The 25,956-nt window shown below is 33.6% G+C and overlaps 1 protein-coding gene across 2 annotated transcripts in view; it reads left to right on the forward strand.

Annotated features, from left to right (window-relative positions):
- The window catches only part of LOC136027474 (uncharacterized), a 56,147-nt gene that overhangs the window by 8,278 nt on the left and 21,913 nt on the right, over positions 1-25,956 (forward strand). For both annotated transcript variants that reach the window (XM_065704772.1, XM_065704771.1), the window contains exons 2-3: positions 4,724-4,807; positions 8,965-9,144. In XM_065704772.1, coding sequence (XP_065560844.1) covers positions 4,756-4,807; positions 8,965-9,144 — 232 coding nt within the window. In that variant the 5' untranslated portion in view covers positions 4,724-4,755. The remainder of the gene's footprint in view (positions 1-4,723; positions 4,808-8,964; positions 9,145-25,956) is intronic.

Consider the following 25,956-nt stretch of genomic DNA (forward strand, 5'->3'; position numbering starts at 1 on the left):
TTGTTGTATTCGAAAGTGCTTTTATTAAATTTTTGGTACTCAGCCTGCAACTAAAACACACGGAATTCATAAACTGGCTGAGTTTGTTGTACTAAAGTGCTTTTACTAAAATTTTAGTTTCTGTCGCAACTAAGACACTTGGAAATTACCAACCACTTCAGTTTATTATACTCAAAAGTTCTTTCATTTAAATTTTTTGGGACTCAGTCAGCATCCAAAACACTTGGAATTGACCAACTAGTTGAGTTTGTTGTACTCGAACGTATTTTATTCAATTTTTTATACCCAGTCGTTAACTTAAACATTCGGAATTTACCAACTAGCTGAATTTTTTGTTCTCAAAAGTGATTTTATTAAACTGTTTATTACTGTTCTTGCAAGTAAGTCTTCTTAGCAAGTTAGACGTGTACTAGAGCATGCGGAATTTGCTAGAGACATGTACTAGAGGATGCTCTATAGTGCTTTTATTAAATTTTCTTATGAAAAATCCTATTCTTATATCTCTACCCATTAAACAAATGTCCATTTCATTCTTTGTTCCTTAGTCTAGCTCTAATAAAAATATAAGACCAAATTAATATTGTGAAAAACATTTTTCGCAAATATAAAAGTAAAACATACTTATAAGTGCCATCAGTAACGAGATTTATCATAAATTGTTAAATGGGATTTCTTCCAGGATGAAGATGAATTCTTGTATGCCAAATTTTTTTATATGAATCTTCTCTGTTATTTCTCAAGAAAGGTGAAGAATTCCTTTCGGGGGACCTTGATTTTCTTGATTTTTTTTATCGTCGTGATCTCTTTCTAGTATGCCGGACGTCCTTTTCCAATAACATCGTTGTGATTTTGAGCTTTCATGGGATGGTAAGGGTGCTATTTCTTCCACTGTTTGTTACTTGACAAATCTAAAACTGAGTTTTTGTCCACTCGAATTGAATTCATTTCTTTCAGTTTTCTTCTCATCTATTCTAATGTTTACTTATTCTAAGTTGATTGTATTGGACTTATAAAAATTGGTCAAATCATGATAATGGCCTTTACAGATGATACAATCGCAGTAAAAAGAAATTTCTATTTCAATATTTTCATCCATCATAGCTTAATTTGAAACTAGCTGTGTGATTTCTTCTTTTAACATCCCTAAAAATAAGGAAAGGTTAAGCTTAATGATGTTTATTTCTGAAAGTCACTATTACTCATCCATAAAACGGGGTCCTATGATATACCATGATTTTTACTGTGTCGGATGCACATATCACGATCAGGTATGTCCTTCGGTATCCATTGTCCGATTAACTTAACCTTAATCATCTTCAGGACAGTGATAAGCTCCTTCAAATTTGGGGCATTTAATTTCTTCTAAATTGAAAAGTTGAATTCTTGGATCACAATTTTGGATGAAAAGTTTATCTGTAAGCACGTTACTCTTTATATAAAGTGCTTCGACTCTGAAAAATTGATTATTTCTCTGACTTCTTTCTGAACAGTACTCAGGTCTTTACAATTTTTATTACAAAGTTTAATCATTCGGTCAGGGTAAATATGGTAATGCAGTACTCCATAAGCTTTTATCATAGTCAAACATATTATATTGCACCTTCCAGGGATGACAGTCACTTTTTTCATGTTCTTTAGTCAATATCAAGTGTGTACATTCAATTATAAATCCACAAGATGATGATTTCAAGCCAATAAATTCAGTGTCATATATTTCAATCATGTCTCTATCCTTCCAATGTTCAAAAATACTTACTGAAAACACACAATAAACACTGTCAATGATCAGCCACAGAGAAAAACTGAGGCAGCCGCATTGAAGAAAAACCATGTGTGTGTGTGTGTGTGTGTGTGTGTGTGTGTGTGTGTGTGCTTGTTTGTGTGTGTTTCTGTGTGTGTTTTTGTGTATTTGTGTGTACGTTTGGTTTTGTTCGTATTTGTGTAGCTGTCTGTGTGTATTTGTCTGCGTGTATGTATCTGGACTTTGGGAAGAAACCCTGCTCATCTCTTTCAGACTAACTTAAAACCCTGTTAACCTATATCATACTCTATTTTTTAGTATTTCTAAACATTTTTTTCAAAAACAATAATAACAACCTACTTATCGCACTATTTTCCCACGCTGGTTCAAATAATTGTCTTTAATATATTTCACAGTTGCATTTAAAGTATCTAGTAGTTTGTGTAAATCATTTGTCAAAAGGCACACTTGCTCTAGATTGTTCCTGGAATATTCGTAAAGTTCACAGTTTTGAAGAGGAAAAGTCAGATTCCTATCCGTGTAAGAATGTATACTTTCTTCTATCCAAAATATCTTGGGAGTCTCTTCCCGGTTATGTTTTCCCTGAAATATAGAACAATTCACGATTTTCATTAACTCATTTATTACCGTTTTGTTTAGTAATTGTCCGAAGTGCTGTCATTTTAAGAGATTTATAAAAAATCTAATTTCCAAAAAAAACTAAGGCGATGCTTTGCTTTTTATGGCATTGTCTTTAATTTTCTTGGCTGTATTAGTGATATCCCTCCTCTTTTTTCTCGACGGCATTCAGTATCTCGGGACTGTACTCATCCCTTTTAAGGGCTATCCGATGCACCCTTTGTATTTCTACTGCAACAGGGGTTATTCTTGGCCTAATTTCACTGTCGCTAGTAACTTCAACTTCCACCAGAGTAGAACCAATTGTACGTTTCTGTGAACAAAAATATATATTCACAATGATATCCTTCTGAACACTGTTACAAGTACATTTAATTTTGTTTTAAGACATGAAAAAAAGACATTAAAAAAAGTCCCAAAATAATAAAAAAATTCCCGCTTATTCCTATTAAGAAGCTCAAGAAAAACAAATTAGAGATTTTGTTTTTTCTATTCTATTTTTTAGTGATTATTGTATTTCTACAGTAAATACACAATATTTTTAATAAATACAAAAAATCACAGTTAAACAGAATTAGAAAAACAACAATATATTTACATATAATAAAAGCCACTACAAACATTATTTTTCCAATAGAAAAAATCATGACTCACATATTTATATCACCCCCACTTTGTAGTCTTTAGAATATCTCAAGTGATTTGTTTCGTTATAAGTATACTTAATGTGAAGTCAAGACATCAAAAAATTTCAGTTAGTAAAAAATTAAGCCACCCAAAAAGTCCAAAAGGTTTCTATTCTAAGTCCCCCAAAAATCCTCAAGTCCCCAAAAAAATCGAAGTTCAAGAAGAAAAATGGAGGAGGGGCATTGGGGCCCTGGAGTGGTACATGGGGCCCTGGATGGAAATGTGAGCACCTAAACTCATGCGCAAGCCTCGGTAATGGAAAACTAGCGTATTCAGGACCATTACATTATAAAGAGTTAACTGTTAACTGTCTAGCAAGCGCCTCGAATCACTGTGGTATGCACATTCTCGGAATGGTACCAAAAAAGATGCCCAGAAACAAATCACTGATAGTATTTACCACATATCCAATTCTAACAGAGAAATCGATTGCGTAATTAAGTTATTACGATATAGTGACACTTGAGATCGGTTGGCTAGCATCCCAAAATCAATACACCGATTGCCTAGAATGTGAGTCCATGAACAGAATATCATCAATAAGCTGTTGGTCAGTCAAATAACGTGCCGTTCTTTTACCATAAGAAATCCTGGCCCTCAAGTTCGGTTCCTATACCAGACATAAATTTCATAAAATCAAAGGCACATTGCTTCAAAGCTTAAAAATGTGTTGTTTGAATAGAAAACGTGTCATCACCTATAACTTCAGTTAACAATGACGTCATCTACGACTCTGGTTATGTAGATGGGATCATTGGTGGAATCGCTATTGAACCTTCTTCATGATCTTAAGCCACTAAGGGAGATAACATTACGGGGGACTAGCCGCTTGTACCAACCGCCCCCATGCTACTCCAGTAGACACCGTTTATTATGTATGTCAGCAATTGTACTTAGTTAAAGCTGAATATAAAGGATACAATGAACCTTTGCTCATCGTAACGAAAAAAACAACCTAGGTCCACCCGTATGCAAACTATATTTTAGGAAGGGCCAGGTTGGGGGAGGGGAAGTATAAAACATAGAATAAAAGAAATATTTGCATGATTTAATAAATTTAAAGATAAACACAAGAGTCTTAAACCTCTAAGGTTCCCAAGAGTACGTGCCTGGCCGTGTAGAACTGAAAAATAAATTTGAAGTCAAAATTATTTAAAATGCAATTTTGTAATGCCCTATGTAAAGGCATTTTTATTTCAGCAACAATCGATTTTCTTACTCCTTGTATGAACTAGCAATTTCCCTACCAGTCTTGTTGAGCATAGAAGCTCTAAACTGATTGCCAGTGTTGAAGCTTGTCTTGGCAGGAATGTTCCCTTGCTAGTAGCCATTGGGCCGTACCTCTTCCATCGAGATTCTTGTGATTGTTGTTATAATTTTTGTTTCCATATAATTTGTCTAATTTCTGACGTTTTTCAGTCTCTTGACCTACTTCCTGAAATACCACAATGCTCGAAATCAATTCATGTGACATACCTACGTGTCAGTCATGATAATAATTTGTTCTGGTAGTTCAAATACCTATATTTCTTTTATTTAAAATATATAGCCTGTCACCTATAGCAAAGCAAATTATTTGGACTAGTTCCAAAACTGGGAGTTCGTTATACCTTAGAAAAGGAATATTAAAGTTTGATTTTTGTTTTTACATTTCAGATTCTATATGCAACCTGGAATAGCTTACCAAAATGACATGGAAAATATTTTTAACCAGCCTACTTCTTATTGGAATTTGTTCAAGTAAGTGTTTTTAAGCTAAAAAATGTACTAGCACATAAGTATTTGAGTTACTGCTGCCGAGAGTCAAAGTTACTCTCGCCGTTTACCCGCGCCGTAAGCTCAAACAGTAGGAAAGATAAAGATTGCCCCATTTCTTTTTGAGTCCACGCGACTTGTCGGTCATGTATCAGTCCTAAAACTCGGTTACCCGCCTGAGACTCTAGGTAGACGGGCCTACCTAGGCCTGGAAGTCGGCTGTGAGTCCAGCCGACTTCAGTCTCCCGTTTTGCATACGAGTCCCATGGACATTGTCATTCATAAGTCAACCCAAGAATTTCGGTCATACCCATTGCAATTGCAGTGGGCTATTCCAATAAAGGTAAAGCTTATTTGAATCATCCTCACTCCTTGCCTATCTACCTTAGTTCTGCCTTAGGATGGTTGTTAGGCTATCAACAAGTGAAATGACTTCATGAGCCAAACCAAGACTGTCTATCTTGGCTTTGCTCCAATTAGCCATGGCTCTCAAGTATTCCACCACCTCCACCAAGCTGATTTTAATTAAAAAGAATCTGACTGCTTTCAAGCGCACAGCAAAAATAAACCAAAGAGAAATAGAGGAATTACTTTTAAAAATTCTTCTAACTGAGAGACATACAATTTTACTCAAGAGAAACCACCCGGTAGAATTGTAGTTTTCCTTCTTTTAACTGATATACGAATTTATACCGAAACTCAGCAGAACCAATCAGATTCTAAAAATCAGGAGCTATACAGCTTCCAGTTCTGACATTACAGAATAAAGTGATTGTGTGACAAAAATACGTCACAGACGTAAACCAATGAAATTAAATTTTACTTATCACAGAGTAAAGGAAAAAAAAATTGTTGTGTGTATGGGCTATGTGTGCTCAGTTTACTTTAATTTTTTGAAAAAGAATGAGGAATTCATGTATTTCCCAAGAAGAGTTGTTTTCGAGGATTCCAATGAAAAAGATTTATAATGTTAAAGAATATGACTAAACAGTGATAGGTCTTGGGGCGTCCATTGAGGGTGCCTGTGATCCCTTGTATCCCCTGGATTTTGAAAAATACTTCTTCTTCTGTGTTTTCACTGAAATAAAGAGGAAAAAGGACAAATTCCCCCCCACCAGATATTGAAAACCACATTTGCCCCACCCTTATTTTTGTGAAGGTTCTGCTTAAAACTATAAAGTTATTTAAAAGTGTAAATTTTATAATTTAGCTAATTAAATTTAATAAACTAAGTGATTTGCTTTATATTCTTTTTGGGGGGCGGGGGGGATCTTGGTAGATTCTTCAGGCTGTCTCTACCGAATTAGTAAAAAAGTAAAATATGATTTATTCTATAATATCTTCCGTTACAAACAGAAGATATTTGCTTAAAACCCATTCGTGATGGGACTAGTCAAACATTCGTGGTAACGAACTGTAAGTAAGGAGTGACCCGGCTCGGCAGTAACCAAAACTCGAAAAAACGAAAAAACATCCATAGAATTCGATTTTAATGCTGATCTCAAATATATAAGTTTCGTTAAGTTTAGTCTTACCGATCAAAAGTTACGAGCCTCAAAGTAGTTGCCTTATTTTCGAATAAAGAAGGGAACACCCCCTAAAAGTCATAGAATCGCAAAGAAAATCACACCATCAGATTCGTCGTATCGAAGAATCCAACTCAAGAGGTTTTAAGCTCCTATTTGCAAAAATGTGGAATTTTGTATTTTTTTTACCAGAAGAAAGATCACGAATGCGTGTTTATTTGTTTTTTTTTCCCAGGGGTGATCGTATCGACCCAGTGGTCCTAGAATATCGCGAGAGGGCTCATTCGAAAAGAAATTAAGAGTTCTAGTGCTATTTTTATGTGGAAAAAAATTTGGAGGGCAACTAGGCCCCCTCCCATGCTCTTTTTTCCAAAATCACATGTTCAAAATCTTGAGATAGCCATTTTGTTCAACATAGTCGACAAATCTAAGAACTATGTCTTTGAGGATGACCTAATCCCCCAAAGAACCCGGGGAAAGGGCTCCAAGTTCTGAACTTTGCCCATTGTTTACATATAGCATAGGTTATTGTGAAATATACAGACATTTTCAGAGGGATTTTTATGGCGGAGGGGGTTACGTGTGAGGATCTTTCCATTGATGAATTTTTCATGGGGAAAGGGAATTCTCCATAAAAAGGGGTGTCGGATATCCCAGCATTACTTAAAAAATGATCAGACATTAAGTAAAAACACAAGTTTTTTCAACTGAAAGTAAGGAGCAATATTAAAACTTAAAAAGAACAGAAATTACTGCGTATTTAAGCGTGTTCCCCCTTTTCGATTCCTTGCTCTTTACGCTAAAGATTTTTTAGAATTTTCAAAAGAGCTATTTATTCTAATTAAACGGCCCTCTTAAAGAACTGGAACAAAATTCGAATTCAAGCGTTAAGAGCGAGGTTTTAAAAAGGGGGCACCCCCCCCATATACGTAATAATTTCTGTTCGTTTTAAGTTGTAATGTTACTCCTTACTTGCAGATGAAAAAACCTGTTGTTGTTTTTTTATATGATTTGACACAGAGATCAAACAGCTCGAGGTAACGAACTGTAAGGAGTTATACGACTCAATAGTAACCGAAACTATAAGAAAATGACCCTTGATAATAATAGATACATTAAAAGAATTGAATTTCGATGCTTATTCAAAATATATAAAATTCATACAGTTTAATATTACCCATCAATGCCATCAAAAGTTACGAGCCTGAGAAAACTTGCCTAATTTTTGAAAAAGAAGGGGAAACACCCCTAAAAAAATCAAGTGATCTTAATGAAAATCACAAAATGAGGTTCTGTATATTAGATAACCCTACTGTCGAGGTTTCAAGCTCCTATGTTCAAAAATGTGGAATTTTGATTTTTTTTTGCCAGAAGCAAGGTCACGAATGCGTGTTCATTTGTTGTTGCTTTTTCCCAGGGACGATCATGTCGAACCATTTATCCTAGAAGATTGGGATAGGGCTCATTTGATCGTGAATCAAAAGTTCTAGTGCCATTTTTAAGTGACAAAAATATTGGAGGGAAGCTAGCCCGTTACCCCCCTTTTTACTTACAAAATTGTCCAATCAAAATTTCGAGATAGCAATTTTCTTCAGCATGGTCGAAAGATTTAATAGATATGTCTTTGAGGATGACTTTACCCCCCACAGCCCCCAGGGAAAGGGCTGCATGTTATGAAGTTTGCCAATTGCTTTAAGTTTTTTTAACACAGTCTTTCTTGGAATTTTAAAACAAAGATTGTTATTCTAGTTAAACAGCCATTGTATTTCAGGAATTGTAATTAAAGAATTAGGACAAATAGTCAAAACCTTAGCGTAAAGAGCAAGATCTTGTGGAAGGGGAAACCCCATTCATATACACACTAATTTCTGTTCGTTTAAGGTTTTGATGTTGCTCCTAGCTTTCAGTTGAAAAAACTTATTTTTCAAAATTTCGTTGCTGATCGTTTTTAAATAATTACGGAAAATCCAGCTCTCTCTCCATGAAAAATTCCGGCACTTGTGTATTATACGCCACTCACTCAAGTTTACGGTGCGTAGAATGCAAACCGGCTTCTTTGGTAGTTTTTTCGTTACTCTAGAAACAAATTTGGGCTATATAGGGCTATATAGGCCTATATTGGGCTAATGATATCTACACATGTAATAGAGTCTACTTGTCCAAATTTTGTTTGGTAAAATGTAAAGGTTTGACGAAATCACAAAAATGAAAAAAATGTGGCTGGAAAGATAGTTTTCTCAGCTCAAATTCTGATTAATTCAGTTTTTTTAGTAACACGCAATTTATTAAAAAAAAAAAAAAAGAAAGAAAGACAATTCTATATATTCATTATATTATATTAGATTGATTATATTATATTAATAGGTTATCAATAGGTTATTATATTATATCAGTTATCATGTTATATTATTTATATTATATTTTATTAATTATAGGCTATTATATAAATTTAGGTAATTTAGGTAAATAAGGCGTAGATCAGTGACTGTCACAAAGAAAAGGAATAAAATCCATCTTCATCAGGATTAATTTTTATTCACTTCTAAGAATCTTGCAGAATAAAAATATTTTAAGAACTCACATTTTTCTTGTAATCTAATTTTTTTTTAACTTTAGTTGCGTCAGCGATTGACTGTTTTAAATGCGTATCCATTAACGGAGACAATCCAGCCTGTGAAGATCCCTTCCACAATAATTCTACAGTTGGAATTCTTGAGTCTAACTGCATGGGAGGTAAAAAGGGCCGGGACGGGCTATTTCCTGCTAGCTCCTGTCTTAAGCTGTCAGGAGTATATGGTAAGCTCTTTCTGTTTTTATAATGTATCCACATTTTGAAGAATAGATTCTTCAGTAATGTATGAAAAATCTTAATCCGTCAAAAACCCTTCTATGGGGTTTTGTAACACATCTAACACATCTAATTGACAGTAAACACATTGACAGTAATTGACAGTAAACACATCTCAATTGAGACAGTAAAGGAAGCAAAGCATTTTTTTCTACCATAGCTTTGAGCAATATGAATCACTATTATTAGCCAAAATCTAATTAATTAATACACAATATACATAATTACCCTATAAATACCAAAAACTTGGAATGTGCCACTGATCTAACTAGACATTAAATAATAAAAACAGGAGGTTACCCCCTCCTCTGCATATCACTTTTTACGCTAAAAAAAGTGCTCTTAAAAAAGCTTCTTATTCTTCTAATTACACGACCCTTGTGTTTCATGAGTCGTTCGTAAAGAATTGGGACAAAATTCAAAGTTTAGCGTAAAGAGCGAGGTGTTGAGGAGGGGTCACCCCTTCATATACGTAATAGTTTCTGTTCGTTTTAAGTTTTAATGTTGCTCCTTACTTTCAGTTGAAAAAACTTGTTTTTTTATTTAATTTCTTATTTAAATAATTCCAGGAAATCTGGCCTCTCCTCTATGGAGAAATCCCCATCACCGTGGAAATATCCTCTAGACCGGGGCTTCTTTAATTTTTTTATATTCATGACCCCATTTATGATTGTAAATTTCCTGGGAACCCCATATAAATATAAGAGAAAGATAAGTAAATATTTTTTGATGACTCGTTTATTAGGTAACAATATACATATACATATGAAAATATATAGGTTTAGAATTCATTTAGAAATATACAAAAATCTAAAACTAAAAACTGGCACAAGAAGTTGTAAAATTGTAGTTATTATGCTGTAAATTTAAATGTAGTTGTTTGTTACAAAAATTGGTAAATATTAATTAAAAAAAACAACACACCCAAGAAGTGAAGTTAGGTTAATCCTAATAAAACATAACCTTCATACAACCCTTAGTTTATATAATAATATAATTTGGGCTGATATTTATGCATTAGGGGGGGGGGGGTATTTTACAACGCACCTAACCTAACCAACACCCCCCATTATTTACAAATAAGCCCAAATTATACAAGTCCAATGCATTCTGTCATACGTCATCTGTCTTTGTGGCTATGAAACCGGTTTTCTGCGATCAAACCAAAGCGTAATTTTTGGGTGTGATTTGTTTAATTAACAAGTACCCAAAAATTATATATCCTTCTTTTCATCAAAATTGCATTATTTGCAATAACATAAATAAAACTTAAATGCTTTGTCTGTGAGGACAAAGGTTCAAGTTCTGGTGTCGCTGATTTGGAAAGGTGGGGCAGTGGTATGACTGTAATATTAGCCATTGTTGACCCTGCTCTGAATGGGTACCTGGGAAATCTGGGGAAAGTAAACAGAAAGAGTGTACAAAAGCAATGGCTGGTCCTCAGCCCCCCATTGCACTTCCTGGCTAAAAAATCATGAAACGGAGATCAGCACTACCGGTAGGAACTGTAAGGTCCAGTGCCGTATTCTTCACCTTTTTTAATACAAATAAAAGGGAATTATGACTGTCCTAGTTCACTCGTGTATATTGGAGAGCAGTCGTTGAGTGGCAAGTATTAAATTAAAGTTTGTGTGTATGTGTGTATATGTATGTATATGCATATGCATATACATGTGTATGTATGTATATATGAGTGTATATGTGTATACATATATATGTATGTATATATTTGTATTTATATATATATATATATATATATATATATATATATATATATATATATATATATATACGTATATATATATATACGTATATATATATATATATATATATATATATATATATATATATATATATATATATATATATATATATATATATACCTTTTTTTTGAGCCGTCCTGGCCGAGTGGGTTGGTGCGCTGGATTCGGGATCCCTTGTCTGAGAGGACACGGGTTCGAATCCCACTGTACCCAATTCTTCAGTTTGGGACGGGGGTCAGTGGCGTGACTCTGTAAGCTTAGCAAGAGTCGACCCAGATCTAAATGGGTACCTGGAGAAATCTGGGGAAGGTAAACAGGAAGGGTGTGCGAAAGCACAGGATGGCTGGCCCCCAACCCCCCGTTGCACTTCCTGGCTGAAGGGCCAAGAAACGGAGATCAGCACCGCCGGTACGGACTGTAAAGTTTAATGCCGTATCCTTTTTTTTAATAGCCGTCCTGGCCGAGTAGCCGTCCTGGCCGAGTGGGTTGGTGCGCTGGATTCAGGATCCTTTGTCTGAGAGGACGCGAGTTCGAATCACGGTGTACCAAATTCTTCAGTTTGGGACGGGGGTCAGTGGCGTGACTCTGTAAGCTTAGCCAGAGTCAACCCAGCTCTAAATGGGTACCTGGAGAAATCTGGGGAAGGTAAACAGGAAGGGTGTGCGAAAGCACAGGATGGCTGGCCCCCAACCCCTCATTGCACTTCCTGGCTGAAGGGCAAAGAAACGGAGATCAGCACCGCCGGTACGGACTGCAAAGTCTAAAACCGTATCCTTTACCTATATGTATATATATATATATATATAAATATATATATATATATATATATATATATATATATATATATATATATATATATATATATATATATATATATATATATATCATGAAAAGAGAAATCACCAATGCAACAGCACAAACACATAAAAAAAAGAGACAGAAGGAGAAAAGGAAGACTGTTTTCCTAAATTAGTGATTACTATAGACCAGCACTTGAATGAGGCCTTAACCCTACTCATCCATACAATCACATAGGTCAAACAGCATAGCCATATACAATCAACCATAAAGAATAATCCATGGACAGGCAGTCATGTCGCCAATAAGTATAAGTCGTCATTTACCAGACAATAGAAAAAAAAATAATAAAGACAAATAATTCAGAGGCAACAACCCAACACAAGGGCTTATCAGGAGAATACACTTGCCTATAGGGTTTCGCCACTTTAAATTCTCTACCCAGCCAAGTGTTGTGGCTACTACAGAATATCCATGACATCCCCGTGTCAGGTATCACCCCCAAAATACATGCCTATGAAAAAAAACAAAAAAAAACAGCAAATGTAAAACAACCAAGTAACACCAAAACAAGCTTATCCTGTTAATATATCCCTCTTTTTAGCAACAATAGGTAAACTAAATATGATAAATTTTACCAAATCACAAATATTAACACATTGCAAAAAAAAATTGAATGAAATAAACAATTATAGAATTCATCTTTACCATGTGGCTATTTAAAAAAAAAAAAAATCCGCTCTATTAGAAACACAATTCAAAATAAATGGCGCTGCATCATCATTTGTCGAACCTCCGAAATTAGTTGAAAATTTCTTTAAGTATTTCCAGATAATTCTTTTGATATTTATTTAAAAGTTCGATATAATGAAAACTAAATTTTTTAAAATGCCAAGTTAATTTATTTGCAGAAAAATCTCTTGATATCAATTTTTGGCTTAAGATTTTACATCTATTTTTAAAATCAATATAATTACTACAAATCCTTGCATAACGAAGTAACTGTGAGAAAAACGCCGAATACGTGATATTTGAGTGTATATTACTTTCAGGGAATGGGAAACTAATCACTTCAAAATCAAAATCATCCGTTTTATTATACATTTTAAAACTTAATTTATTATTATCACAAATATTAATATTTAAATCTAAGAAATGATCTTCATGACCAGCGCCATGACTAGGTTCAAGAGTAAGCTCTGATGGATATATATTTTTAGAAATATCAATGAAATCCTTACAATTTAAGACCAAAATATCATCTAAATATCTTTTATTATTTGACAAAACATGTTTTAAATTATTTGGATTATTCTTATCCATCATATATTTATATTCTAGTTGACTTAAAAACAAGTCAGCTATAAATGGGCTGGCATTCCCCCCCCCATGGGAATTCCCACGATTTTCTTGTACAAATCACCACCAAATCTTATGTAAGTATTGTATAAAACAAATTCTAATAACTCAAAAATCATATCCAAGCTGTAACATCTCAAGTTAACTGTGGTATTAAAGCAATTTGTCCATATAGCTTTTTTATTATAAGTGTCTATTTTTAAGAACCTTTTACTAGATAAGAGGAAAGATTTCTTGATAACAGTTTTTAAATTATCTAACACTACATTAAGCGATAAATTAGTATACATTGTCGCAAAATCGAAAGACTCAATTCTTTTAGCTGAAACCATTGTTAAAGAATCTATCACCTGCAGTGAATTATTAACACTCCAATATGGATTAAAATTCGAAAACTTTTTAATACCAGAACAATAGGTTTTAAGTTTATTTACAATTTCCTTTAAAATTAAAGAGAGGTCAGTAGCAGCAATGCGGGTTGGACATTTAGCTGCTCCAGCAATAAACTGTGGTTTAGGGGGATTCTTATGAAATTTTACAGTCCAATATAGGAAAGGGAACTTTTTATCATTGTCATTTATTTTAATATTAAAATTTATAAAAAGCATTTCTTCAGTTTTTTTAATTAAATTCTCATCCTCTAAATTTACCTTTTTGTAAACATTAGTTGTGCATAACTCCCTTGTTAAGATATCGTAATACAGCTTCTGACAAATTATGGCAAAATTATTATTAGCTTTATCCACTGGCACAATTACAAATTCATTCTGTAGATTAGCAATTGCTTGTTTAATCTTCGCATTATAAAATAATGATTTAGTGTTACTATTTTTTAAGTTAGAATATATTTTATTTCTTATTCTATTGATAATTAAATTCTTCCAACTTTGAAAACTCTCTTTATTTTTATTCTCTTTCTTACACCACTTATCAATAAATAAATCAAAATCATTTTCCAAGCCATCAAGAACAATCGATGGTTTCAGATGATGAGAAAGACGGAAATTAGCCCCTTTATCTATATATATAAAAATAAGTTGTCTGTGTGTGTGTGGGTCTGTCGGGAGACGTCATGTTTGTGTGTTGACTGACGTCATGTTTTCGACTGACGAAATTACAGACCGGGACATCGGGACACAAATGACGACCGGGACACCGGCACATAGGGAATATAAATGACGACACTCAAAGAGAAAGTGACCGGGACACAAGGAATGTTCGATTAGCAATCACCATCAACAAAGCACTGGGACACAAATGACGACCGGGACATGGGGAGTATAAATGACGACCAGGACATAAGAAAAAAAAACTAAAAAAAGGGTAAAAACTACAAAAAAACTAAAAAGGAAAAAAAACTAAAAAATAATAAAAAAACTAAAAAAGCTAAAAAACTAAAAAACTAAAAAAGAAAAAAAAGAAAAAAAGAAAAAATGAAAAATAAAGGAGAAAAACAAAACTAAAAAAACGAATGTATATACAGACCGGGACACCGGGATACAAATGACGACCGGGACACAGGGAATATAAATGACGACCGGGACACAGGGACACAACTACAACGGGGACGCCCTGGGGCACAGGGGGATATATAAATGACGACAGGGACACAGGGAATGTTCGATTAGCAATCACCATCAACAAAGCTCAAGGGCAATCATTAGAATCATGAGGTATAACTAAAAAAACTAAAAAAAGGTAAAAAACTAAAAACTAAAAAAAAAGACCCATTCAAAAACGAATGTATATACAGACCGGGACACTGGGACACAAATGACGACCGGGACACCGGGACACAAGGAATATAAATGACGCCCGGGACACTCAAAGAGAAATCACAGACTGGGACACCGGGACACAAATGACGACCGGGACACAGGGAATATAAATGACGACCAGGACACAGGGACACAACTACAACGGGGACGCCGGGGGGCACAGTGGGATATATAAATGACGACGGCGATACAGGGAATGGTCGATTAGCAATCACCATCAACAAAGCTCAAGGGCAATCATTAGAATCATGAGGTACAGATCTGAATACAGATTGTTTTCCCATGGACCATTATATGTTGCATGTTCAAGAGTCGGTAAACCTGACAATCTATTTATATGCACAGACAATGGGACAGCAAAGAATGTTGTATATTCGCAAGTTTTACGTAGTTAAAAACATAACCAATAGCCACCCCAATAGCTAGTTCATTATAATTTGAAGATCATCTTGCTTTATTATTGACAAGTCCCCTGTTATAACATGTTTGTAAGTAGGATTTACAAATGGGCCAATTTGCTTACAATCACAAACCGGTTTCCAATTTATATCACTATCTAATCTCTTAAGTATTAAATTATAATTAAAAATAATTTGCCCAATAGTTTTTGAAAATTTATAAGTTAAAACTGGACTATCATTATAATTCAAATTACTAGGAAGGGCCTGTTTCACATGCCGCTGATTTAAAATTTCTGGTAAATTAATATCTTCAATATGCTTACAAGTAAAATTAATAGGTAATATATATATATGATAATATATATATATATATATGGTAATATATATATATAGGTAATATATAATATATATGGTAATATATATATATATATATATATATATATATATATATATATATATATATATATATATATATATATATATATATATATATATATATATATATATATATATAGCCTATATATATATATAGCCTATATATATATATATATATATATATATATATATATATATATATATATATATATATATATATATATATATATATATACATATATATATATATATATATATATATATATATATATATATATATATATATATATATATATATATATATATATAAATAAGTTGTCTGTGTATCTGTGTGTCGAGTGACGTCATGTCATCAGGTCGTCATGTCGTCATTATGAAGACCTTGATGACGACCGAATTCCCGGTCACACAAATGACGACCGGGACACCGGGACATAGGGAATATAAATGATGACCGGGACACTCAAAGAGAAAGCAACCGGGACACAAGGAATGTTCGATTAGCAATCACCATCAACAAAGCACCGGGACACAAATGACGACCGGGACATCTATATATATAAAAATAAGTTGTCTGTGTGTCGAGTGACGTCATGTCATCAGGTCGTCATGTCGTCATTATGACGACCTTAATTACGACCGAATTCCCGGTCACACAAATGACGACAGGGACACCGGGACATAGGGAATATAAATGACGACCGGGACACTCAAAGAGAAATCGACCGGAAGAAGGGGATTATCTAACTCCTCTTTTTGTTCGGGACACAAGGAATGTTCGATTAGCAATCACCATCAACAAAGCACTGGGACACAAATTACGACCGGGACACAGGGAATATAAATGACAACCAGGACATAAGTAAAAAAAACTAAAAAATACTAAAAAAAAAGGTAAAAACTACAAAAAAAACTAAAAAGAAAAAAAACTAAAAACTAACAAAAAAAATTAAAAAGCTAAAAAACTAAAAAAACTAAAAAAGAAAAAAAAGGAAAAAAAAACTGAAAAATAAAGGAGAAAAAAAAACTAAAAATATAAAAATAAAAATAAAAAACTAAAAAGGTAAAACTACAAATAAAACTAAAAAGAAAAAAGAAAAAAAAGTAAAAAAAAGTAAAAACCAAAAAAAAACTAAAAAGAAAAAAAGGGGAAAAACACAAAAATTTATATCATCATATACCAATTCAAAAACGAATGTATATACAGACCGGGACACCGGGACACAAATGACGACCGGGACACCGGGACACAAGGAATAAAAATGACGAACGGGACACTCAAAGAGAAATTGTAGACTGGGACACCGGGACACAAATGACGACCGGGACACAGGGAATATAAATGACGACCGGGACACAGGGACACAACTACAACGGGGACGCCGCGGGGCACAGGGACACAACTGCAATGGCGCGTAACTAATATGGCGCGTAACGACTTGCTCGCGCGGGGGGGCTTGGGGGCGCCAAGCGCCCCCACCAAATAGGTGTTTGGGTGGCACGAAGCGCCACCCCAACAGCTTGTATATATATATATATATATATATATATATATATATATATATATATATATATTTCTTTTTTTATGTGTTTGTGCTGTTGCATTGGTGATTTCTCTTTTCATGATATTATTCCAGGTTGGATCCAGTGTTGGTGGAGAAAATGTTTTAATTTTCTCCCCGACAGACCTTTACCCTGGTCCAGGTTTTTAACCTGATATTGTTAATTATTGGTGAGATGGCACTTATGCAAATGTCATGTTCTTTCATTTTTTTTTTTTTTATGTATTTATTGACCTATTGACCTTGGCATGTTTTTTGGACTTTGATTGTTGGATTTTGATTTGGATGTTGGTTTGTTTTGGATTTATTTTCAATAACTCTTAATGCAACAAAACACAAATATTAGCCTCGGAACTCGGAACGATTTTTTGAAAGTTAGTAAGTGTAAGAGTCGTTGTTTTCTTTGCCAAGATCATTTTATCCCACGGACTTTTGTTAAGAGTACATTGTATAATAAAAAATTTGCATGCAAGTTACGTGGTAGTGTTAATTGTAGAACAACCAATGTAATTTACCTATTAGAATGTAATGAATGCTGCCTACAATATGTGGGAGAAACAACTAATAATATATATAAAAGATTTTCTGGACACAAGACAACAGTTAATAATGAAAAAACTAATAACTATCTAGTTCAACATTGTAATAATGGTAAATGTTCCATATCAGATATAACTGTCACAATTTTAGAAAATTTAGAGTTAGAAAATTTAAATAAAGAAGAGAAGAATAATAGACTACGTAAACAGGAGGATTTCTGGATCCATACTCTTGGTACAGCTTATCCTTTTGGGCTAAATGATCGTGTAGCAAAATATGGTGACATGTCTCAGGTTATTTTTAAATGTATTGATGGTTTTATGGACCATCCTTCTTTTACTTGTCCTACTAAACGTAAAAAAACGATCGAGAGGACAGAGAAAAAATAATAGAAAAAATGAATTAGATTTACATATGCTTTCTATAGAAGGCCAAGAAACGGAGATCAGCACCGCCGGTACGGACTGTAAAGTCTAATGCCGTATCCTTTACCTTTACCTTTCTATAGATCTACGCCAGCTACTTGAATCTAGGGGTATGATTTCTGTAATAAAATGTCTAAATAATTTATCCAAGAGGAATTTAATCAAACTTTTCTGGATTGTTAACAATAAAACAGCTCTTGAATATAATTTTAAAGTAATATGTGATGCAATTTGCATTCTTACTAAAACGAAATTTATTTCAAAAAAGAAAAAGTTTGATAAGATTGGTAATAAGGATAACAGATTATATTTACCTATTAATTTTACTTGTAAGCAGATTGAAGATATTAATTTACCAGAAATTTTAAATCAGCGGCATGTGAAACAGGCCCTTCCTAGTAATTTGAATTAAAATGATAGTCCAGTTTAACTTATAAATTTTCAAAAACTATTGGTCAAATTATTTTTAATTATAATTTAATACTTAAAAGATTAGGTAGTGATATAAATTGGAAACCGGTTTGTAATTGTAAGCAACTTGGCCCATTTGTAAATCCTACTTACAAACATGTTATAACAGGGGACTTGTCAATAATAAAGCAAGATGATCTTCAAATTATAATGAATAAAGGGGCTAATTTCCGTCTTTCTCATCATCTGAAACCATCGAGTGTTCTTGATGGCTTGGAAAATGATTTTGATTTATTTATTGATAAGTGGTGTAAGAAAGAGAATAAAAGTAAAAAGAGTTTTCAAAGTTGGAAGAATTTAATTATTAGTAGAATAAGAAATAAAACATATTCTAATTTAAAAAATAGTAACACTAAATCATTATTTTATAATGCGAAGATTAAACAAGCAATTGCTAATCTGCAGAATGAATTTGTAATTGTGCCAGTGGATAAAGCTAATAATAATTTTGCCATAATTTATCAGAAGCTGTATTGTGATATCTTAAAAAGGGAGTTATGCACAACTAATGTTTACGAAAAGGTAAATTTAGAGGATGAGAATTTAATTGACAAGACTGAAGAAATACTTTTTAAAAATTTTAATATTAAAATAAGTGACAATGATAAAAAGTTCCCTTTCCTATATTGGACTGTAAAATTTCATAAGAATCCCCCTAAACCACGGTTTATTGCTGGAGCAGCTAAATGTCCAACCCGCATTGCTGCTACTGACCTCTCTTTAATTTTAAAGGAAATTCTAAATAAACTTAAAACCTATTGTTCTGGTATTAAAAAGTTTTCGAATTTCAATCCATATTGGAGTGTTAATAATTCACTGCAGGTTTTAGAGTCTTTAACAATGGTTTCAGCTAAAAGAATTGAGTCTTTCGATTTTGCGACAATGTATACTAATTTATCACTTAATGTAGTGTTAGATAATTTAAAAACTGTTATCAAGAAATCTTTCCTCTTATCTAGTAAAAGGAAAATAGCGACGAAGACCACACTGCCTTTCCATAACAAACAAATACAACGTAGAAACAATAGGGAAAGTTTTTTCAAGACAATGGAAATTATTTATGTAGATATTTCGGCCCTATGTCCAAGGGCCGTCTTCAGCACAATACAATACTATATATATATATAAAAGAACTTACATCAAATTGTGAGATGCTATCGTTACATCAACTCCTGGGCCTGCTATCGTTAACCTCTCTTCTAAAACATTGGAACCCCAGGAAATCGAAACACTAGAAAAAGGTCCAAAATTTTCTTTTCTACCGAAACAGGTTCCTGTGGCAGATATAGTTTCCTCTCTAGAGTCCGCTTTGCATAAACACTATCCTTCTGTCTCTAACCCGGATGAAGTTAGATCTGGTCTAATAAATATCCTCTATAATAGCCAAAAAAAGTTTAAGCCTCCTACTAATTCCACACCGGAAAATCTGCATGACATAAAAATACTATCTAATCTCCGAAAAGATCCTTCTATTATAATAACTAAAGCAGACAAAAGCAATTCACTTGTTGTCATGAATACAACAGACTATGACAACAAAATTTTTTCGCATTTAAATGACACAATTACATATCAAACAATAACTCATGATCCTACTGATCAGTTCACTAATAATATTATAAATGAATTAAAGCAGCTAAAACAAAATGGTAAAATCACCCCACAACTATACAATAAATTTTTTCCCCGTGGTAGTTTCTGTCCTAAACTCTACGGTTTACCAAAAATACATAAACAGGGTATTCCCTTAAGACCTATTGTGGCTTGTACTAAAGCTCCCGCTGCCAATATTGGAAAATGGCTTTGTGCAGCTTTCAAACCTTTATTGTATTCTCAAAATTCCTATATTCATAACTCGGCAGATTTGATTAAAAAACTTAGCAACACAAGTATTTCAGAAAACACAATAGTTAGTAGTTTCGACATTGTTTCCATGTACACAAATATAGATGTAACTTTTTCAGAGGAATTATTAAAAAACAAAATAGAAGAAAATTACCACTTGATCGAGACTTCAGCGACAGGAATTGATTGTGAAGTTTTAATGACTCTTGTTAAAATTTGTAATAAGTTTTCTATGTATTTTCAATTTCGCGATTCTTTTTATCAGCAAAAAAATGGATTACCCATGGGGGCACCTTTATCTGGGCTACTAGCAAATATTTACGTCGAGAATCTTGAGAATTGGGCATTGAATTCTTATTTTCTAAAACATGTCTATTGGGGTCGTTATATGGATGACGTAATTTCACTTTGGAATTATGGGGAAGCTGAACTTCGGGGCTTCTTAGATCATCTTAACACTTATGACCGAAATTTGCAGTTCACCCTTGAAGTTGAAATTGAAAATAAACTACCGTTTTTAGATGTATTAATTATTCGTAAAGCTGATGAACTGGATTTTACTATATATCGAAAGCCAACACAAAACAATAGATATCTTCACTTTAATTCAAATCACCCCCCACAAGTTAAAAGAGCAGTTGTAATTTCCCTCATTGATCGTGCCCTAAATATTTGCTCCCATTCATATATAAATGCAGAAATAAATTTTATCAGAGATATTCTTTTTGGTAATGGATACCCCATTCCTTTTGTAAATAAAATAATTAGCCGTAGAATAAAAAGACATTCTTGTAAAATCGAAGAAGATACTTCACAATGTGAGGCTATTGATAAGCCCTCAAATATTGTCTATCTTCCGTATATCCCAAAGATTACAACAAAATTAAAAAATATTTGCACAAAAAATAATCTGTACGTAGTTTTTACTAATAATTTTAAAATCATCAATTTCTTAAATTCGGGTAAAGATAAGACCCCAGTTACTCGCCAAAGAGGGGTCTATCAAATACCCTGTGATTGCGGAAAATACTATGTCGGCAGGACCCATCAGAATCTAGACAAAAGGTTACATCAGCATAAAAATGACATAGACAAGGCCTTAATTTCAAATGGTTCCAACAATTCCTTTGATTCTGCTCTAGGTTGGCATATTTTTAATAATCCGTCCCACATGATACTTTTTGAAAACTCTTCACTCATTAGTAATGATTTGGGAATAAAACAGGTGGTTCGAGAATCAATTGAAATTAATCTCAAAATCAATAAAAATATTTCTTTGAACAGGGACTTGGGGGAATACTCACTAAATTCTTTATACTCAAATTTAATTAAAAATGATCTAACAAAATATTTTACTAAACCAATTTATAATAGTACTGAACCAACTACGAAAAGGCCTTTGAGACAGGCTGCTAAACAAGCAAGATTAGCTTTAAGAAATTGCATCTAATCATTTTATTCTCTTTAGTTTGAATGAGTTTATATTTCTTCATTTCATTCTTTTCGCCAGTCCTGGTTGAACTTCGCTGAAGTAAGGATGCTAGGGCTATATTTTTAAAAAAAATTGTTTTAATAAGTGTTTTTATATTCAGTTTTAATTCTCACAATTTGATGTAAGTTCTTTTATATATATATATAGTATTGTATTGTGCTGAAGACGGCCCTTGGACATAGGGCCGAAATATCTACATAAATAATTTCCATTGTCTTGAAAAAACTTTCCCTATTGTTTCTACGTTGTATTTGTTTGTTTATCTAGTAAAAGGTTCTTAAAAATAGACACTTATAATAAAAAAGCTATATGGACAAATTGCTTTAATACCACAGTTAACTTGAGATGTTACAGCTTGGATATGATTTTTGAGTTATTAGAATTTTTTTGTACAATACTTATATAAGATTTGGTGGTGATTTGTACAAGCAAATCGTGGGAATTCCCATAGGGGGGAATGCCAGCCCATTTATAGCTGACTTGTTTTTAAGTCAACTAGAATATAAATATATGATGGATAAGAATAATCCAAATAATTTAAAACATGTTTTGTCAAATAATAAAAGATATTTAGATGATATTTTGGTCTTAAATTGTAAGGATTTCATTGATATTTCTAAAAATATATATCCATCAGAGCTTACTCTTGAACCTAGTAATAACGCTGGTCATGAAGATCATTTCTTAGATTTAAATGTTAATATTTGTGATAATAATAAATTATGTTTTAAAATGTATAATAAAACGGATGATTTTGATTTTGAAGTGATTAGTTTCCCATTCCCTGAAAGTAATATACATTCAAATATCACATATTCTGCGTTTTTCTCACAGTTACTTCGTTATGCAAGGATTTGTAGTAATTATATTGATTTTAAAAATAGATGTAAAATCTTAAGCCAAAAATTTATATCAAGAGATTTTTCTGCAAATAAATTAACTTGGCAATTTAAAAAATTTAGTTTTCATTATAACGAACTTTTAAATAAATATCAAAAGAATTATCTGGAAATACTTAAAGAAATTTTCAACTGATTTCGGAGGTTCGACAAATGATGATGCAGCGCCAATTATTTTGAATTGTGTTTCTAATAGAGCGGATTTTTTACTAATTTAGGAAAACAGTCTTCCTTTTCTCCTTCTGACCTTCTGTGTTTGTGCTGTTGCATTGGTGATTTCTCTTTTCATGACATATATATATATATATATATATATATATATATAAATATATATATATATATATATATATATATATATATATATTTAAACCCTTATATTTAACTTCTCAATCACATATGAGTTCAGAGTTGAGAGAGTTAAGAGCAATTCGATCGGATAAAATACATGATTAAATCTGGACAATTTGTGTAACCGATTTTCACTTGTGTATGGCTTTGTGACAAAATTGTGATTATCTTTTTGAAGACAAGAAAAATAAATTATTGCTTGGTGCCGATACTAGATCGAATTAAGGCGCAACATTAGGTATTTTTCGCTATGTATAATATTTTGGTTTGCTTTGTCATTTGTTCTGTTGGAGATTCCCTTATTTTTTTATTTATAAATTTTTGTGTGTATATGGCCCTTGGGCTTTTGAAATACACGATCTATCTATCTATCTTTCTATGGAGCATGGTAAAAACCATTTGAAAAAAAGAATTATTTTAAAAAGTAATCTAAGATTTTTTTTTTGGATTCAGTGACTTCTATCTTACATTGTCCAGTTCATTCTCAATGTTGATGAGAGTGCTAAAAATATGTCATTTGGTTCTATCTTGAGAGTGTAGAACGTAAGATAATGATGGTAATAATACCTTGCTTAATGTGACCGGATGAACCGGAGGTTATTCTTTTTATCCTCTCTTCCTCAAGATGAAAATGATGATGGATAATTGTGCTTTGCGTAATGTGACCGGATGAACCGGAGGTTATTCTTTTTATCCTCTCGTCCTCAACATGAAAATTATGATGGATAATCGTGTTTGCTTAATGTGACCAGAAGACCCGAAGGCTCTTCTTTTTATCCTCTCGTCCTCAACATGAAAATGATGATGGATAATTGTGCCTTCCTTAATGTGACCGGATGAACTGGAGGTTATTCTTTTTATCCTCTCATCCTAAACATGAAAATGACGATGGATAATCGTGCCTTGCTTAATGGGACTGCATGAACCAAAGGCTATTCTTTTTATCCTCTCGTCCTCAACATGAAAATGATGATGGCTAGTCGTGTCTTGCTCAATCTGATTGGAAGAACCGGAGGCTCTTCTTTTTATCCTCTCGTCCTCAAAATGGAAATGATGATGGAGAATCGTACCTTGCTTAAGGTGACCGGACGAACCGGAGGTTAATCTTTTTATCCTATCTTCCTCAACATGAAAATGACGATGGATAATCGTGCCTTGCTAATGGGACCGCATGAACCAGAGGCTATTCTTTTTATCCTCTTGTCCTCAACATGAACATGATGATGGCTAATCGTGCCTTGCTTAATGTGACTGGAAAAACCGGAGACTCTTCTTTTCATCCTCTCGTCCTCAACATGGAAATGATGATGGAGAATCGTGCCTTGGATTATGTGACCGGAAGAACCGGAGATTCTTCTTTTTGTCCTCTTGTTCTCAACATGAAAATAATGATGAATAATCATACCTTGCTTAATGTGACCGGAAGAAGTGGAGGTTCTTCTTTTAACTCATCCTCAGCATGAAAATGATGATGGCTAATTGTGCCTTGCTTAATGTGACCAGAAGAACCGTAGGTTCTTCTTTTTATCCTGTCGTCCTCAGTATGAAAATGACGATAGAAAATTGTGCCTTGCTTAATGTGATCGAAAGAATTGGAGGCTCTTCTTTTTACCCTCTCGTCCCCAACATGAAAATGATGATGGATAATCGTTGCCTTGCTTAATGTGACGGTGAGAACCGGAGGTTCTTCTTTTTTTCCTCTCGTCCTCAACATGAAAATGAGGATGGATAATTGTGCCTTGCTTAATGTGACCGGAAGAACCAGAGGTTCCTCTTTCTGTCCTCTCGTCCTCAACATGCAAATGATAATGGATAATCCTGCCTTGCTTAATGTGACCGGAAGAACCGGAGGTTCTTCTTTTTACCCTCTCGTCCCCAACATGAAAATGATGATGGATAATCGTGCCTTGATTAATGTTACCGGAAGAACCGGATGTTCTTCTTTTTATCCTCTCGTCCTCAACATAAAAATGATGATGGATAATCGTTGCCTTGCTTAATGTGACGGTCAGAACCGGAGGTTCTTCTTTTTATCCTCTCGTCCTCAACATGAAAATGATGATGGATAGTTGTGCCTTGCTTAATGTGACCGGAAGAGCCAGAGATTCTTCTTTTTGTTATCTCGTCCTCAACATGAAAATTATGATGGATAATTGTGCCTTGATTAATATGATCGGAAGAACCAGAGATTATTCATTTTTTCCTCCCGTCCTCAACATGAAAATGATGACGGATAATCGTGCCTTGCTTAATGTGACCTGAAGAGCCGGAAATTCTTCTTTTTGTCCTCTCGTCATCAACATGAAAATGGTGATCGATAATCGTGCCTTGCTTAATGTGACCGGAAGAATCGGAGACTCTAATAACCCTGAGATGACATTTTTCAATTTATCAAGTGCTTTTCAAGAGACCGCGAAAAACTTCTAATTATCGAGAGATTCAAATTATCGAGTTTATGAAGAGGTGGCTGTACGTGTTAAGGCTGAGACAGTAACTTCACACAAATAGGTGGCGTTGAATTGTAGAAAAACATTTACCGTCAAATCAGCGATTGTGGGAAATTCAGTCCTGAACTGAGTAAGGCCTTTTTTTGGAAACTTTAGTTTTAAGTTTGTATCCCTCGAAAGTTCAGCCAATTTCTCTTGAGCTTTAAGTAGCAGGTGATCAATCTCACTTAAGTCAATCCAATACGGCTTTTGAACCT

Source organism: Artemia franciscana, chromosome 5 (genome assembly GCF_032884065.1).
Source record: "Artemia franciscana chromosome 5, ASM3288406v1, whole genome shotgun sequence".
In the NCBI taxonomy this organism is placed as follows: domain Eukaryota; kingdom Metazoa; phylum Arthropoda; class Branchiopoda; order Anostraca; family Artemiidae; genus Artemia; species Artemia franciscana.